The sequence below is a fragment of the Meriones unguiculatus genome, chromosome 14 (genome assembly GCF_030254825.1).
Source record: "Meriones unguiculatus strain TT.TT164.6M chromosome 14, Bangor_MerUng_6.1, whole genome shotgun sequence".
In the NCBI taxonomy this organism is placed as follows: domain Eukaryota; kingdom Metazoa; phylum Chordata; class Mammalia; order Rodentia; family Muridae; genus Meriones; species Meriones unguiculatus.
Window position 1 is genome coordinate 4,221,226 of NC_083361.1, and position 18,100 is coordinate 4,239,325.

The 18,100-nt window shown below is 57.9% G+C and overlaps 1 protein-coding gene across 1 annotated transcript in view; it reads right to left on the reverse strand.

Moving 5' to 3' along the window:
• The window catches only part of Ryr1 (ryanodine receptor 1), a 114,546-nt gene that overhangs the window by 4,810 nt on the left and 91,636 nt on the right, over positions 1-18,100 (reverse strand). Inside the window, exons 90-100 of the mRNA XM_060366575.1 lie at positions 12,899-13,240; positions 8,596-9,384; positions 7,955-8,019; positions 7,202-7,355; positions 6,770-6,856; positions 4,843-5,094; positions 3,159-3,289; positions 2,228-2,270; positions 1,003-1,133; positions 851-911; positions 372-518 (exon numbers count right to left, since the gene is read on the reverse strand). Of these exons, the coding sequence (XP_060222558.1) occupies positions 372-518; positions 851-911; positions 1,003-1,133; positions 2,228-2,270; positions 3,159-3,289; positions 4,843-5,094; positions 6,770-6,856; positions 7,202-7,355; positions 7,955-8,019; positions 8,596-9,384; positions 12,899-13,240 (2,202 nt within the window). The remainder of the gene's footprint in view (positions 1-371; positions 519-850; positions 912-1,002; positions 1,134-2,227; positions 2,271-3,158; positions 3,290-4,842; positions 5,095-6,769; positions 6,857-7,201; positions 7,356-7,954; positions 8,020-8,595; positions 9,385-12,898; positions 13,241-18,100) is intronic.

Genomic DNA, 18,100 nt, shown 5'->3' on the forward strand with positions numbered 1-18,100 from the left:
ACGGGGACCACAGCTCTCTGCCCCTTTAAATTCTGGCGCTTCTGCGGGAGCCCGCTTCCCAGGCTCTCTCCCGGCATGCCCTAGGCCTGCTGCGGAGGTGCTTGCCTTTAATCACTCAGGAGGCAGAGGCAGGCAGGTCTTTGTGAGTCTGAGGTCAGCCTGGTCTAAAATAGCGAGTTCCAGGACAGCCAGGGCTATATCAAGAGGCACAGCTCAAATAATCTCCCCCACAAAGCACAGGAACAAGCCAATGAAAGCCCTGACCTTGGCTCGGCCCCTCCCCTCCCCACTCCCACGCTTCCCTAGCAGCTCTGCATCACCACCCCGCCCTCTCTGCCCCTCCCAGATGTTCACGCGGGTCCTGTCCACACCTGCTTTCCGTTGTGGGTGACAGAGGAGAGGATGGTGCGCAGCGTCTTGACGCCCATGGCGATGTCCAGGAGGTGGGCCGCGAAGAAGAAGTTGTTGTAGTGGCCCAGGAGGGACATCACCATGTACCAGCCCAGATAGAGGAAGGACTGTAGAAGAGGGTCAGGGGTCAGGGAACATGGAGGGACAGACGGCCCAAGTCCCGTCTCTGCCTAGGGGAGTGTGTGTGCTCCAGAGCCGGAGGAGCCAGGAGCAGGCTACAGAAGGAGCACAGCGATGGGTGTTCTAGGGATGAGGGACAGGGGCTTGAGAACCTTTCTGGAGTCAGGGAGTCCTGGGCTTGGAGCCCACAACCTCTCAAGGCGCTTCAAAACACCATCACCCTGCTCTGGGGGCTCTCGGCTTGGGCAGTTCCCTCATCCGGGCATATTTCTAGCCTGCTGCATCCCGAATCCCTCTCCACTCGCAGCCCTCTCCTCACGTTGTCTGTGAAGATGACTCCGAACTTCCAGATCTGGTACTTGACGTCAATGGACATAATCCTGAGGGCACAGGGAGGGGGACAGCCAGATGCCTGGGCGTCAGACCCCTAGCCCGTCCCCTGACCTGCCTCCAGCAGAGGGCCCCTCTCACCATGTCAGCAGGCCTGGGGGAGGCTCAGGCTTGCGGTCGTTGTGGGCTGTGATCTCCAGGGAGGCCAGGTCCATGCCCAGCAGCTCGGCAATCCGCTCCCGTCCAAAGATGTCCCCGTGTTTGTCCAGAACCTGCAGGGGAGAGGCAGGCTGGGGGCCGCTGCTGGAGTGGGGAAGGGGACACAGCCCTAGGGACACTCCACCGTGTGTGAGAACTAGGGGGAGCACTTGGGGGGGAAGGCCCAGATTCCTGCAGGCCATCAGAAAGAAGGTCCTAGCAGCTGCAGCAGCCAAATTAATGGGGAGAGCGCTGTTTGGGGAGGCAGACAGAGGCCGTGAGGCTGGGACCCCTGTCTTCCACAGCAGCTGATAAAGGGCGTAATATCAGAACACTTGGCAATTTAAAGTTTTATGTGTGTATTGCCACGTGTGTGCAGTACCCATGGGGGCTGTAAGAGGGCATTTCCTACCCTGGGGCTGGAATTGGGGGTGGTTGTGAGCCACCACGTGGGTGCCAGGGTGGGCGCGAGAGCAGACGCTATTACTTCTTCAGAGATTTCTTGCCGAGTTCTCGTTCCGGTTTACTTCTTTCGAGGTTAATTATTTATTTAGCTGTGTATGTGTTTGCCTGTGTGATTGTACGCCCTGTGTGTGTGTGTGCGTGTGTGCATAGAAAGAGGGTATCAGATCCCCTGGAATTATAGGATGTTCTGAGCTGCCAGATGTAGGTGCTGGGAACTGAACTCGGGTCCTCTAGAAGATCAGCAAGAGTTTTAACCACTAAGTTAAAAAGATGGAGTCTCTCCATCCATCCATCCATCCATGCATTTGGTTGTCGGTTTGGGGTTTTTTTGACTTTATGATCCTCCTGCCTCCACCTCCCCAGTCCAGGCACGTGCCACCATCCTTCATTTTATGCAGTGCCTGGGACTGAACCCAGGGCCCTGTGCATGCGAGAGAGGCACTCTGGTAACTGAGCCACCTCCTCAGGGCCGCGGACAGTGGCTCTTAGCTGTCCTTGCCACGTCGCCGCTCACCTCCTCTCTCACAGGCCCGCCTCACCGCGTGCCCGTCACGGGCACCTTCTCTTTGGAGAAGGAACTCTGACCGCCATGCCCACGTTACCCGCTGGACAGCCCTCAGGGTGGCACAGCCTGCTCAGGGTGCCGAGGCCAGGCATGGTTTACTGGCAGCAAGGGCCTCCCCTCCCCACACGGCCCTCTCACCTTCCGCTTGACAAACTTATCCCAGTAGTTGCTGGGGAAAGACCTGAGGGGAGAAGTGGGGGAGGTTAGGGCGCTGGGGCGGCTGCGGGGAGGTGCTTCGCCGTTGCTGAGGTGTCAGGGAAGGGTCAGGCAGGGGGGCCTTCTTGGAGGAAGCGTGTCGCTTCGAGGCCTCCAGAGCCCACACCAGGCTCGGTCTCCCTTTCCCTCTCTCCCTCTTCCCTCCCTCCCTCTCTCTCCTGCCTGGGGATCAGGCAGAACTCTGAGCACCATGGTGGCAGGCTAGCCCTGTGAAGCTAAGCAGACTCCACTGACCGCTTTCTTTCCTGAGAGTTGCCCTGATGGTGTCTCTCCAAGGAAAGAGAACAGAGAACAAGCTATCCGGGAAGGGTCAGGGGCTGGCGGCCGGGTGACGAAATTGGACCGGGATCGCCTTACACCCCCAGAGCTCAAAGCATCCTCCTGCCTCGAGCTCCCAAGTGCTGAGATGGCGACGTGAGCCATTACTCCCGGCCCTAGATTCCCGGCCCTTCAGGAATGGTTATTCTGTCTGCACGCGTGTTGGGGGCCAGACAAGGGAGGCGTCAGATCTTTTGCAGCTGCACTGGCAGGGTGGTCGTGAGCCACCATGGAGGTGCTCTGCAGGAGCAGCCGGTGCTCCCGAGCCCTAGCCACCGCTCCAGCCCAACTCCCGGAGCCTCATCTCGCTGCTGAGGACCTGAGCTCAGGCCCTCATGGTGGGCAGCCAGGAGTTTACGCACCCTGCTGCCCTGCCCGTCCCACGCCCAGAGGGACTTCCACGTGTCCACTGGGGAGGCCGAGGGTCAGGCCTAGGGAGGACAAGCCGGGCGGCAGGGGCCTTCCTCTTTGGAAGTCCGGGCCCGGACTGGGGTAGAGCTCAGCCCCGCTGCCCCCTGAGGGGGCCGGCACTTACGGGGTGTTGAGTACCAGGCGGTCCCACTGCCCCTTCACGTCGTCGTCCTCCGGCTGCTCCGTGATGTAGAGGCCATCGAACTCCAGCTTCCGGGCCAGCTCCTTCTCCCGCTTGAAGATCACGAGGGGCACCTGGAGACGGGGGGGGGGGCGGGGGGGGCGGGGGGGCGGGGCGGTGGTGTCAGGGTGGGCACGGGGTCTCCGCAGAAGCCGCGGGACCTGCCTGCCGCCCGTGAGCGACGCCCGAGGGGCTTCCTCAGCCTTCAGGGTGCAAAGGTGGAAGTGGCTGGGGAGGGGCGGGCAGCGGGTGGCGGGCAATCTGGGGGAAGGGGCAAGCCGAGGGCGCCCCGGTTGTCCGCTGCAGGCTGGGGCCCCGGAGGGTGAAAGGTGTGTAAGACAGGGGGACGCGGGAGGAGAGGCCGGGGCGGGCGCGGCTCTCCAGAGCCCTACGCCAAGGCGCTGTGCTCGTTCCCGAAGACATTCTGGGACTCACACAGAGCTCCTGGACGCGGGGCCCAACAGGACCTCCTGAGTTCCTGACATCAGAATCCACAACCCCGTCATGTGCCCAGAGACACCCCAGGCGACGGAGAGCTCTTTCCTTCCATTAGACCAGGCTGGCCTGGGACTTTCAGAGATCTGCCTGGCTCTGCCTCTTGAGCGCTGAGGCTAAAGTAAAGGCGTGTGCCGCCATGCCAGGCCGTGTCTTCACTGTTTCATTTTTTTTTTTTTTTAAGATTTATTTATTATGTATACAGTATTCTGCATGAATATATGCATGTGAGCCAGAAGAGGGTACCAAATCTCATTGTAGATGGTTGTGAGCCACCATGTGGTTGCCAGGAATTGAACTCAGGACCTCTGGAAGAGCAACCAGTGCTCTTAACCTCTGAGCCATCTCTCCAGCCCCCTCATTTTTTAAAATATAACCCACGAGCCTAACTAGCGACTTTACTGTACACGTGGGTGTGTGCCCCTCTGCTGTAGCGTGGGCAACCGGCCCCGGACCACACTCCTGGAGAAACCATCAACTGTCAAGAGATGCTTGGCCAGGGCTGAGGGCTTGTCCGTCCATAGCTACATACGATCTCCCTATGTACCCCAGGCTGGCCCAGAACTCAATATCCTCCTGCCACGCTGGTATTCCAAGCATGCACTGGTACGGTGCTGGCTTCACAGAGATTTTTTTTCTTTTTAACAGTGTCCGTCTCTGTCTGTGTGAGTGTGTGCTATTATGTGTGCGTAGGTGACCACAGAGGTTAGAAGAGCACATTAGATCCTCTGCAGCTAGAGTCAGCCATTTGCGAAACACCCTACAGTGGGTGCTGGGAACCGAACTCAGGTCCTCTGCAAGAGCAGTCTGTGCTCTCAGCTGCTGAGGCCGTCTGTCTCTCCAGCTTCTTGCTTCACAGGGATGAACCGATTAACGGGTGGGAAATAAGATTCTCCAGGATACGCCTGCCCCTCCGCGGGGAAAGGACATAACCACTGGGCATGGCACAGACAAGCCGGGGCCTAGCCTGTCAGCTCCGGCCTGCACTCGCTTGGATGCAGAAGCACCCTTGCTGAGGAGCCCACCCCGTTCTGATAGGGAAGCTGCCTTTCCCCAGCCCAAAGCCTCCTGTCCAGGCCGCCGGCTGCGGTCCTCCCCAGCCCCAGGACCACAGCCGCAGGCCATGCCCCACCTTGAGACAGTTGTAGCCGATGATGCAGAGGAAGGCCACCAGGGTGTGCAGCAGGCTCAGGCACCGCAGGGCAGGCTCCATGTAGCCTGTGCTCTCCTCCAGGAAGTAGTACACCATGTTTTCATCTTCGTCGCCCTCTGCCTCCTCGCCTGCCCCGGAGCCCCAGCCGGAGCCTCCACCAGACCCTGCCCCTGACGCGTCCCCAGCTCCAGAGCCTTCCATGTCGTCCTCCCCTGGAGGAGAGTCTGAGACCTAGAGTGGGGTCAAAGAGGGGTCACATCAGAGAGGGGACCCTGGGGGCACCTGGCCTGTTCCTGTACTGATTGTTCAAACTCACAATCAGTAGCTAATGTTTATGTGGCACTTTCTTTCATTTCCTTCGCCTATTTTGTTTGTTTTGTTTTTTAATTCAAGACAGAGTTCTCTGTGTAGCCTTGACTGTCCTGGATTCACCCTATAGACCAGGCTGACTTCGACCTGACAGAGGTCTGCCTGCCTCTGCCTCTCCGAGCGCTGGGATTAGAGGCCTGCGCCACCACACCCCCCCCTGGATTTTGCCTTTTGAGGCAGGGTCTCCCTATGTGGCCCTGGCTGACTTGGAACTGTCTTTGTAGACCCTTCCAGCTTCAAACCCAGAGCGATCCACCTGCCTCTGCTTCTTGAGTGCTGGGATTAAAGGCGAACATTCACTCCCATCATTCTTTTTGACACAGCACCTTGCTAGCATAGGTTTGCCTGGGATTTGCTATATAGCCCAGGCTGGCCTCGAACTAGTGATCATCTCTGTCAGCTTCCCAAGTACGGAGACTATGGATATGGCCCACCACATCATGCTTTAGGGCATGCTCTTTCTTCCTTCCTTTCCTTCCTTCTTTTTCTCTTTTCTTTTCTTTCCAAGACAGGGTTTCTCTCTGTAGCCTTGACTGTCCTGGATTCGCTTTGTAGACCAGGCTGGCCTCAAACTCACAGCAGTCCACCTGCCTCTGCCTCCCTGAGTGCTGTGATCACAGGTGTGTGCCACCACACCCGGCCTAGGGCATTTTCTAGATCCTAGAACTGTCGCAGTCTTCATTCATTCATTCATCCATTCATCCTTTGGAGACTGGGTCTCACGTCTCTCAGATTGACCTCCTCAAACTCTCTGAATAGCCAAGAATGACCTTGAACTCTTGCTCTTCCTGTATTGGTCTCACCTCCTGAGATAAAAGTCTCACTGTGGACGTCTGGCTGGCCTAGAATTTAGATCCGTCTCTGCCTTCCAAGTGTTGGGATTTTAGGAACCCCTGAACCCCCACCATGCCTGACCCTGGTTCCCTCTTTTAAGTTTCACAAGTCTCAGATGTAAATGTGGTTTTGATGCCATTTTTGAGGGTGAGGAGACCAAGGTTCGGGCGGGGAGGTTAAGCGTTGCTCACTGCAATCTGTCTCTCCCGCTCTGGCAAGAGCATGAAGCCCCCTCTAGCTTCAGGAGGTCTGGCTCCCTGCCCCCTCTCTGCTCTGTGAGCTTTCCACTTTCTTCTCCACACCTCCTCCTGCGTCAGAGCTGGCTGGAGAAGCAGCTCTATGTCTTGAACTCACTCTTTCTGGGGGCATGGCGGAGTCTTTGAGACAACCTTGGCTGTCCTCGACTCAGCCTGTAGACCAGGCTGACCTTGAACTCACCGGCCTCTGCCTTCCTGAGTGCTGGGATCACAGGGCTGCACCACCGTGCCCGGCTCTTGTACTAACTCCTGAATGCACTCAGACACCTGTCGCACGCGGGCCCAGCACCCCAACTCAGCCTCATAGGGGGTCGGCCCCAGCTGTCTAGGCTGGCCTCCCCGTAGAAGCCCTTCCCTGAAGGGTCCCGGGCATGTGTGGTGTGCTGAGCCGGGTGAGGCTCTGCCCCCCTCCCCCCAGGGGGGAGCGGTTGCCACAGGATAGACACCTTATAAAACAACAAGATGAAGTTGATGGCAAAGGCCAAGAACAGGGCCAGGAATCGCAGCGTGTAGAAGTTCCTTGACAAGTAGTTCTGGGAGGAGAGAGGAAGAAGGATCTCAGTGCTGCCTCCCGCTGGAGTGTGCCTGTGGTGGCTCAGGGTCACACAGCCTAGGCACCTCCCAGGTGGAACGGGGCGCTCTCATGCCACGAGAGCTCTCTAACACGGAGAATCTGGGTAGACTGGAGTTTGACACCACCCCCACCCCACCCCCGCTGTCTGCGTTCCTGGGAGCAGGAGATGGCTTCTTCATCAACCATCCTGTTCTCCTGTCCCCATTACTCAGGACTGGCCCGGGGTTCAAACCCCCAGCTGTGCCTGGGCCGGCTCTGCCCTGGCCTTGGGGAGTCCCCCTGTGCGCTGAGCTTGGGTCCTCACCAAGAACTTCACCCTCTGCACTTCCAGTTCGCCCCAGAACTCTTCCAGCCCTGCGCCGCCTGCCTCCTCCTTCTTCGGAGGGGGCGGAGGGGGCGTCTTCTTGGGGGGCTCTGGGGGGGGCTCGGGGACTTCTTCCTTCTCTCCATTCTCAGTGCTGTAGGACACAGAAAAGGCTCGGGCGAACTGTTCATTCAAAGTCACTCACTCGGGAGCCATCCCCCGCAGGCCGGGTCTGGAAGGTGCCGGGGACGCAGGGTGAGGGAGCAAGCGCGCCCAGCCCACACACACTCCATTAAATGGAGCTGGGTAGCGTGGCTGGGGGAGGGGAGGGGCCGAGCCCCTGCCCAGCTTGGGCAAAGGCCCTGGGTCTTCTCCCCAGCGCTGAAATCGTCTGCAGCAGAAGGGGTTAAAGCTGGGGCCCGAGGCATGCTGGGCCGGGGCTCTACCTCTGCGATGCATCTGTTCTGACTTGTTATTTTGAGACAACGTCTCCGTAAGTTGCCTAGGATGGGCTTGAACTTGCTCTGCCCCAGGAGCCCTGCGACTGGGCACTCTTCTGCCTCCATTAGGTGGGGTTACTACTCCCCATCAAAAGAACTTCATGTGGGCCAGCCCCAGGCATGGACTGGATGGCGCCGAGGGCACAGGGCAGGGTGACCGGTACAACTTTGGGCCTTGACCCCAGAAGGCCAAGAGAAGTCCAAGAGAAGGGTTGAGGCAAGGGCCTGGCCCCCTCCGCGAGCAAACACTCACTCAGCTTTCTCGGGTTCGGGCTCCGGCTCTGGTTCTGGAGGAGGCTCCTCCTCTTCTCCATCCACCTGGGGACAGGGCACAGGTCTGAGCCCTCTCGAGGCTCAACACCCTCTTTCTAGTCTGTTTCTCTCTGCGCTCACTTCTTTCCCTCTGGCTAATCAAGGTGTTCCCTTGATCCCCTCCACCGAGGACGAGCCGATGTCCAGGCTCCATCCTGTGCAGACCAGCCTGAATCTGAAGAGCTTTTTGTGTGTTTTGTGTGTGTGTGTGGGGGGGGGAGGGATTCTTGTTGTGTAGCCCAGGCTGGTCTTGAACTCTAGATCCTCCTACCGCAGCCTCCCCAGTCTTGAAGTCACAAGGCTGTGTCAGTGTGCTCGCCCAAGGATGCTGTTGCTCCTCATGGCTTCTCATCACTTTGACAACCCCAGGCAGCAAGGAGTGGGGCTGCTGGGGGACCTTTCCGTCACAGACTACTGGGCTCCCTGCGGCCTCGCGCGTCCCTGAGGGTCATTCTTGGGGTCCTGGGCACTGTTTCCATGGGTCTTTTTAGTCCTGGGCCCTCCCCACCCCTCTGGTTTGGTCTCTAGGTCTTGGGTTCTCTCTAGCATCCGAGGGCGTCTGTCGGGGTGTCCCTCTCTCACCCCGAGCTTCCTCTTGAGGATAGGCGAGCCCTCTGGCGTGGGGGGCTCCACCGGCGTCGTGTCGCCCATGTCCCCGAGACCGCCGGCGCCTTCGGGCCGGAAGGGGCTCCCGTCGGCCACAGCCACCGCCCCTTCGGGGCCTCCCGGGCCGGCCTGCTCGGCCGCCGCCTCTTCGTCTCCTGCGCCGTCGGCGGCGTCGCCGTCGCGCTCGCCCTCGCCCTCGCCCTCCGCCTCGCCGCCGGGGCCGCTCGGCTGCTGGCCGTGCACCTCGTCGCCCGTGGGGTCGGGCATGCCCGCCAGCAGCTCGGTGACCGTCACCTTCTTGGCGCTGTCCACCAGCCCGCCGCCGAACAGCGAGCCCCACAGCAGCCGCAGCGCCCCGGCCGCCGCGCCCGCGCCCGCGCCCCCCGCGCGCGCCACCAGCGCCCAGAGCAGCGCGGCCGCCGCCGCCGCCGCCTCGCGCGCAGTCAGGCGCCGCAGCCGCCGCAGGCGCCGCCGCAGGCCGCGGTAGCTCAGGCCGCGCAGCGCCCGCCCGGCGCCCGCCGCCAGCCACGCCCAGGCGCCCGCAGCCGCCGCGCCCGCCTCCTCGGCGCCCGCCGCGCCCTCCTCCGCCTCCTCGGCGCCCTCGTCCTCGTCCTCCTCCGGCTCGCCCTCGGGCTCCGAGATCTGCGCCGCGATCTGCATCTCGAAGATCGTGTCCTCGCAGAAGCTCACGAACAGCTCCATCTTCTCTGACTCGCCGCCCTCGTTCACCACGTCGAAGATGAACTGGCGCTTGGACTCCTTCACCTGCCGGGGAGGGGGCGGACGCGGGCGTTGGCGGGGCAGGCGTTGGCGGCGCAGGCGCCCTCTCCGACTGGGCCTTAGGAGCCCAGGCTAGCCTCCAGCTACCTATGCGGGGGAGGACGGCCTTGAACTCCTGAGGGTCCAGCCTCCACCTCCTCAGTGCTGGGATCAGAGGGGCGCAGCACCGCCCTCCACGCTCTCCTTGTCAGTTATCCATGGAGCTAGACATGGCTCAGCAGTTAGGCGCATCGGCTGCTCTCCCGGGTTCGGTTCCCAGGTCTATCGGGCGGCTCTGTAACTCCAGTTCCCGGGGTTTCGGTGCCCTCCCAACACACACACATACACACACACACACACACACACACACACACACGCACGCACGCAGGTGGTGAACCTACCACGTGCGAGCAAAACGCACGAAAAACCATCTGTAAAGAACAATAAAACTACGTGCATATGTGTGTGTCCGAGCGCATGTGAGCGCCGGGGACCTAGGATCGCGAAGAGGGCATTAGGTCCCCTAGAACTAGAGATTCGCGTCAGAGGGCGTGAGACACCTAGTGTCGGGGCTGGAACCGAAGTGAGGGCTTTCTACTCCTAACTGGTGATGGGGATGATGGTGGTGATGATAGTATGATGATGGGGATGATGGGGATGATAGTATGATGATGGGGATGGGGATGATGGGGATGATGATGGTGGTGATGATGGGGATGATGGTGATGATAGTATGATGATGATGGGGATGATGGGTGATGATGATGGTTGGTGGTGGTGATGATGGGGATGATGGGGGATGACGATGGTGATGATGATGGGGATGATAGTAATGATGATGACCATGATGGTGATGATGAAGGGATGATGAGGATGATGATGATGATAGGATGATGGGGTGATGATGATGGTGATGATGAGGATGGGGATGATGATGATGGTGGTGGTGATGGTGGTGGTGGTGGGGATGGGGATGATGGTGATGGGATTGATGTTGGGGATGATGGTGGTAGTGATGGTGGTGGGGGGATGGGGATGATGGTGATGATGATGATGGTGGTGATGATTGTGGTGATGACTACTACTATTTTTATCACCATCATTATTTTGGAGACAGGGTCCTACTGTATGCTAGCCTGGAACTCAGTGTATAGACCAGGCTGTCCTCAAACTCACAGACCCTGGCTAATCTCTGCCCCCTCCCAATGCGAGGATTAGAGGCGTGCACCACCACAGTCCATAATTTCTTTTACACGTAAGGAGTCCCAGTCTCGTTACGCTGCCCCGGCTGGTTCTGAACTCACGGCCTTACAGTCTTAAGCAGGTATTCAACCTCGATTACCTGGGTCCACCGGTGCACACCACGGCACGCAGCCTGAAGGTTATTAGCAGCAGCTAGTTACGGAGCACGGTCACGCACGCACGCTTGCATCAAGCCCTCGGGACGCTGAGGCAGGAGGATCCAAGTTCTAGACTGCCCTGGGCTGCAAAGTGGGCTTGGGGCTAGTCTGAGGTGCAGAAGTTTTATATCAGTGTGTGTGTGTGTGTGTGTGTATCATACGTGTGTTGTATGTAGGTATGCATACATGTATGCATATGTATGTATAGTGTTGTATGCATATATGTATGTATGTATGCAGGTATGCATGTATAGCACTCACTTCTAGGCAGTGAACCAAGAATTTATATAAGCCTAGACAGGCACCCGGGCTAACACAGACCTTCAATAAAAAGTAGAATTTGAGCTCCCGGGAACCCAGCTCCGGAATCTAGCTTTTGTGCTAGGTTCTGTTTTTACGTTTGTTTTTATTTTGAGACGGTCTCCACACTTAGCTCTGCCTGCTCTGTGCATGATCCTCCTGCCTCGGCCTTTCACGTGCCGGGGCCACGGGCATGTGTTCCTACATGACAGGGGCTCCTGGAGGCCAGGCTAATCTCCAGTGCTGGGGCTGCTAAGGCCGGCCCTGAACTCCTGCCGTGGTCCCACAAGCTGGGACACAGTCATGCGCCACCATGCTGGCTCCTCCTGGGCTTTCTGGGTAACAGCAGTTGAGGGCAAACGTTTTGCAGCTGATTCTGCTACTACAAAACTGGGTGATTTTTTTTTTTTAAATTCAATCCTATGGGCCTCAGTTTCCCCATCCATAAAGGGCGTACAGTGGAAGGCCTGGTCACGGGACGGCTGTGAGGTATTAATGGTTAGACCAGTGCCTGCCCAGCGCGTTGACAAGCGCGTTCACTGGTGACGGATTCCCCGTGAGGCCCACACGTGTGGGAGCACGGGAGGGAGAGCGTAGGAAGAGCCGGGCCTTCGGGGAGATCCCAGGAAGAGAGGGAATGCTCTAGGGTCGGGGGAGGGGGGGAGGAGAGGGTGAATGGAGGCTCCCTGCAGGCACACGTGCACACACATTCTGGGTCCAAGGATGTGGATGAGCACACGCAGCCCCGATGGGATGAGTATGTGGTGTAAGATCATGAGGGTTCTGTGGAGAGCGAGGGGAAACCACAGGCCAGGAGAGGATTCGGGTGTGAATCGAGCATCCTGGAAGATGCTGACAGTGTGTGACCACGTCACACACGAGGCTGTGTGTGCAGGAAGAGCAGGGGACTGCAGAGAAGATGGGGCAGTCACGCAAGGGCCTGCATTTACACAGCCCGTGCAAGGTGTGTGTGTGTGTGTGTGTGTGTGTGTGTGTCGGTGTAAGAGGGCCTAGGGCGTGTGGGGACCCTCTGTGGTTGATCCGTGAGCTGGTTTCTGCTGAGGTGAGGTAGGAGGGTGTGGGGTTCAGGAGGCCGAGAGTGTGCGGGCCCCGTGGGCTTTCGTGCATGCCACGGATGTGTGAGAATAAGGGCGTGAGGGCTCGGCGTGAAAGTGCATGCAGGAAAGCTCTCCGGGTGACTGACAGGACAGGGCAGGGGCTGAGGGTGTGAGGCAGGGGCAGGCAAGAAAAAGGAAGTGGAGCCTAGCACACCCGGAGCTGAGCTTAGCATGCCGGAGCTGTGAGCGCACCCTCAGGGGAGCGTGTGACACCTTCAAGCGCTGGGGGCTGGCTGTGTGGGGCTCCCCAGGCCGCCTGGGGCACGGTTTCGAGGGGTGGAGAGGGAAGTGTGTGGGAGGGCGGGCAGGGGAGCGGGGTGTGGAGGCGGAGGGGAGCACGGCGGGCGGGACTGCATCCTGGCTGAGAGCACCAGGGGTCGCGGGTCAGCGGGCCTGCAGCCACCCGAGGGCCTGCAGCCACCCGAGGGCCTGCAGCCACCCGAGGGCCTGCAGCCACCCGAGGGCCTGCAGCCACCCGAGGGCCTGCAGCCACCCGAGGGCCTGCAGCCACCCGAGGGCCTGCAGCCACCCGGGGCCTGCAGCCACCCGGGGCCTGCAGCCACCCGAGGGCACGCCTGTGCGCCGCTGCTGCGGTGCATGCGCAGGGGATGGCCTTGACGCCTGGGGGCGTGGCGGAGCTCGGCTGTGGGCGGGGCAGGGGTGTCCCCGAGGCTGCAAGCCCACGCACGCACGCGCACTGACCTGGGGCATCTCCCACTGGGCGCGGTTGGTCTCGGAGATCTCAAAGTAGATCCGCTCTATGCGGCGGGACGCGCCCATGATCTCGATGCGGCCCAGGTAGGGCCGGAAGTACTCCAGGATGCTCTCGGCCAGCTCCAGGAAGGTGCGCAGGCGCGGGTCGTGCGGCACGTGCTCCGACAGGTTGGTGAGCAGCACCGCCACGTTGAAGCCGATGTCGCGCGCCGGCTCCTGGAAGCGGTTCGCGAACTCCTCGCAGTTGATCATTTCATTCTCGTCCGCCTCGGAACAGGACAGCAGGAACTGGATCTCTGGGCCGGAGAACTGCTTCTGGCTATCCATGGCCTGGGGGAAAGGGGGGGCGGTCAGCGTGCGTGCAGCGGTCTGGCCCAGGTTGCTCCTGCTGCGCTAATCCCCGCACGTGGGAGGCAGAGGCAGCTCTCCGTGAGTTCGAGGATAGCCTGTCTACACCGGGAGTTCCAGGACAGCCTAGTGAGACCCCGACTCAAAGACAAACACAACAACAAAACCCCACCAAACCAAAGGCTCAGTTGGTAGGGTGCTTGTCATGATGGGGTCCCAGCGCTGTATAAATGGGGTGTGGGGGTACATGGCTGTGATCCCAAAACAGAAATAAAAAGGCCCCTGTGCTCTTGGTAAAATAATGGTGTTTGGTTTGTTTTGTTGTTGTTTTTTTCCAAGACAGGGTTTCTCTGTGTGGCACGCACCACCCTACCCACCTTATGGAATTTGGGGACCCAAACCCAGGGCCTCCTGCATGCTAGGAATGCACTGCACCCAAGCTACAGCCTCGGACTGTGCATCTGCCTCTGTCTCTCTTTCCAGGCTGTGTAGCCCTGGCTGTTCTGGACTCACTTTGTAGACCAGGCTGGCTTTGAACTCACAGAGATCCCACTGCCTCTGCCTCCCTGCGCGCTGGGATTACAGGCCTGCGCCACGGCGGCCGGCTCAAAGCAGTTTCTCACACACCCTTGACTGCACAGCAGTCAGAGGGCATTTTACAGTCCCACTAAAAAAACCAAACCAAAAATAAATAAATAAATAAATAAACGCAGAACCAAACCAAACCACCCAAAGTTCCAAGGCAGCTCTGACGTGAGCTAGGCAGCAGCCCGGCCGTCTCAGCCTTCTGTTTGAGGTTGAAAGATGCTGGTCATATTTTACTAGGCGAGTTTCCTGGCCAACCTGCGGATCGGCTGCAGAATGCAGAAAGAGGGAGCTCAGGGTATAAACAGAAGCAAAATTTCCTGGCTCTGGGCTGTCCTTTGCGAGAAGGCAAGAGCTTTGCAAGAATGCTTTCTAAATGAGTAACAGGCTTTGCACACCATGAAAGGCCCGTAAACCACAGAGCAGGAAGACTCAGTTACACGGGAACTTCTCATCTCCGGTGCACCCACCGGCCTCCCCCGAGAGTGACAGCCACCTCCCTCAGCACAGCTCACAAGGGGCCGGGATCTCTGCTCCGTCCCCCAAGCACGCTTGGGCTCTGCTCTGAAGACTTCACGTCTTCGCTTGGTCACCCTCCATCTGTCCCGTCTTCTCTTCATCAACACCGTCCACCTGCTTTGCTGGAGTGACCTTCACTTCCAGACTTGCGAAGGCGGGAGGCGGGCGGGAGGCGGGCCCGGAGCTGCCCCTTCTTTTGCTTTTTACTTCCCATGAGATAACACTGGGATTCCAGGCTCCAAATGTCACCCTGCACGTATGCCCGTCACGTTCCCCCCATCTGGGCTCTGACAAACGTGACAGCTGACACATCTTGGAGGCCCCCCACAAAGAGTGACGCTCAGAAGCACCTTGCTAGCTTCTTAGTTATTACTTAGGGCTGTCTTGCTACGTAGCCCTGGCTAGCCTGGGACTTTCTGTCTAGACCAGGCTGGCCCTGGACTCTTGGCAATCCTCCTGCCTCTGCCTCCAGAGCGCTGGGATTACAAGGCATGAAGGACCACCTCTGAATCCGGAAATGAACTTTAGGAGATAAAACTATGCCCCCTCTCCCAAGCCTTACCCATTTCAGGAGTGGCAGCCCCCACCCACCCACAGCGCTGAAGTTAAAATCGCTGAGTCATGCCTGCTTGCTCTCTTTTGTCTCCTCGCCCACATCGGATCTCTCACCAAAGCTGGCAGCTTTGCTTTCAGATTCAGGGCCCATTCCTGTCTCCTCCCTCTCTGATCCTCACCTCGTCCTGGCTCCCGCCATCATAGCTCTGAGCTTTCTGCTCAGAACCTGCTATCCCTTTCACACCATAGTCAGTAAGTTCCAAAGCCCACCTGCTGCCTGGCCCTGCCAGCTGCCCCGGGGCCCTGCCACTGCCCCTTCCCCTGAGACTCTGCCTCCCCCTTTCTCCCCAGCCGCCTCTGCGGCCACACTGCCCTCCTTCCTGCCTGCTTCAGCCTTCTCGCTGGTTCACCGTTTGTGGGGAGCCCCGCAAGCTCCTCCACCCTTGTGCTGGGGTCCTCAAATCTCAACTGCAGCAGCCCTCCCACAGAAGGGCCAGTGCCAGACACCCCGTTCACACCATCATTTTAGCTGATGTTCACTAGCCTTCCCCCCTCTGATTCATGTGGGGTGTCTCTGCTTTGCTCACTGCCATGCTGCCATGATCAAGGGACTGGCTGACACCCTCAGGGGCCGCATCCAATGCTATGCTTTAGATATGTCCCCCAAAAGTCATGGTGTTAAAGATCCCACTTAAAAGATCACTTATATTGGGAGGTGTGGCTATTTAAGGGGTGGGACCTAGTGAGAGGCCCTAAGGCCATTGGTGGAAAGCTTAAAGGGGGTTAGGGGACTCTAGTCCTTCCTGCTTAGTTTCCTTCCTGGCTCCTGACTTGCCTTCTTTGCTCAGCAATACATCCTCTCCTGGAAGCCTGGCCTCCCCAGAGACCAAAGGCAGAGGGACTGCTTGATCTTGCACTCAAACCCTGAGAACCAGAAACAAAATAAAACCTTTTCTCTTTATAAACTCATCACGTCAGGCATTTTGTTATAATAATAAAAATCGAATAGATCTACTTTTATTTCACTTCTGTGTTTTTTTAAGACATGACCTCATGTAGCTGTGGTTGGCTCTAAATTCTCTTTGCAGCCAAGGCTGACCTTGAACCGCTGATCTTCCTGTCCCATCTTCCAAGTGTTGTTACATGCGGGAGCCACCACACTCAGCTAGGAAAGCTGGTATTTCCAAATCTGCCATGAAAGACGTTTAAAGTGGGACGGTTTTAAAGTTTGTTCCATTTCTCGAGAAGTAACAAGTCCGTTTAGACTATTTCTGAACGAGGCTTTTCAACCATAAGCTGCAAAGCAGGTCGTAAAATGGGAAGCTTTGCTTGGGAAATGGATGAATGCTGTTGGAGGAGTCCAGACATTTAGGCATCACCGTGTTCCGTCTCTAAGGAGCGTGTGTCTGGGTGTTCCTCACTGGCAATTGCTGACGATACAAACGAAGGGGTGACCCAGGGCATGTGCCTGGCCGGTGGGGAAGGTCATGGAGATAACGCTCAAACAGGATAGAAACATCCTCCAAAATGCCTGTGGCAAATCTCAGCTGACAGAAAACTCCGGACAGGAGGACACATGAAGTGACACCGACGGAGAGTGTGGCTGGGGTCAGCCTGGGAGACACTGTACCCGAGAGGCTCTAGCCGTCTGGGGACTCGGTATGGGGTGAACGTGAAACGCTGAAGTAGTATTTTAGATAAACGGAGACATAAATGGATTTTTTTTCTCTTAAAAAAAAATCACAAAGGCAGGCTGGGCACGGCGGGTGCACGCCTGCGATCCCAGCACTCTGGGAGGCAGAGGCAGGAGGGTCTCTGTGAGTTCCAGGCCAGCCTGGTCTACAAAGTGAGTCCAAGGACAGCCAAGGCTACACAGAGAAACCCTGTCTCAAAAAGAAAAGAAAAGAAAAAAAAAAAAAAAAAAGAGTCATGGGTAATTTTTTGTTTTGTTTTCGGGTGAATTGTGGGTAAGTTTTTAAGAACACCTTTCTTGCCAGGCAGAGGTGCATGAGTGAGATCCAGGACAGCCAGGACTATTACAGAGAAAAGCACTGTCTTGAAACACCAACAAAACAAAACAACCACCACAACAAAAACCAAACCTTCTCTTCAAGAAAGTTATTTCATGTGCACAAATGTGTGCGCACCACATTCAGATGCTGCCCTCGGAGGCCGGAGGAGGACCTCAGGTCCCGGGAGCCAGACTCAGGGATGGCTGCTGGCCCCCGACAGCGCTCTCAGCCGCCGCCTCGGCCTCTCCAGCCCCACATGTGGATAGTTTCAATTTTATTTTCACGCTGTGGCTTTGGTTAGGGAGGATAATGTTCTGCGGTTTGTCATATAAAAGGAAGGCCCCTCGGACACACGCGTGTGGCCAGATACCGCTGATAAGCGGTGTCCAGCCCGGGCCGGTCTTCAGAGACAGACACCAGCCTGTGGTTCCCGGGGCCTGCGGCGGGGGGTGGCGGCGAGTGCTAACGGCTCTGGGCTTTCTTTGGGGGCAGCCCTGTTGCTGCGAGTCTGTCCTGAGGTGAGCTGCAGGCAAAGCATCGAGGCACCCAGCACGAGGGGCCCCACACAGAGCCTCCCTCTGGCTCAGTGGCAGAGCACGAGGGCGGGCGTGGGAAAGACACCTGCACACATCTGCCTGCGGGGCCTCCCGAGGCCGGATGAGAATGGGGCCGGGAATGGCAATCAGTGCCAACCCAGACCCACTGAGCAGAGCCCTGGAACTCACAGTGGAAGGGGAGACCTGGCTCCCGACAGCCATCCGCTGACCTCCACACACACACTGTGGGACTCACCACACGCAGTGATGATGAGGATGATAACGAACTCGAAAAGACCTCCACTCCAGATACAAGCTCCGAATTCTTTACAGGACGGATGAGCATATTCTTGTTTGGTTTGTATTATCTGGTTTGCTAAAAGTTAATAAAGTCTTTATGTGAATTTCCACATAAAACCAAATATTCCGCTCGGCTGAAATAGCGTCATGAGGAAAAGCAGCCCTGCACGCACGAGGCGGAGGCAGGTGGATCTCTGAGAGTCCTAGGCCAGCCTGGTCTACAGAGCCAGTTCCAGGACTGCCAGGGCTGCACAGAGAAACCCCGTCTCCAAAACCCCAAAATGAATGAATGAATGAATGAATGATCGAATGAAGGAGTGAATATATATACATAC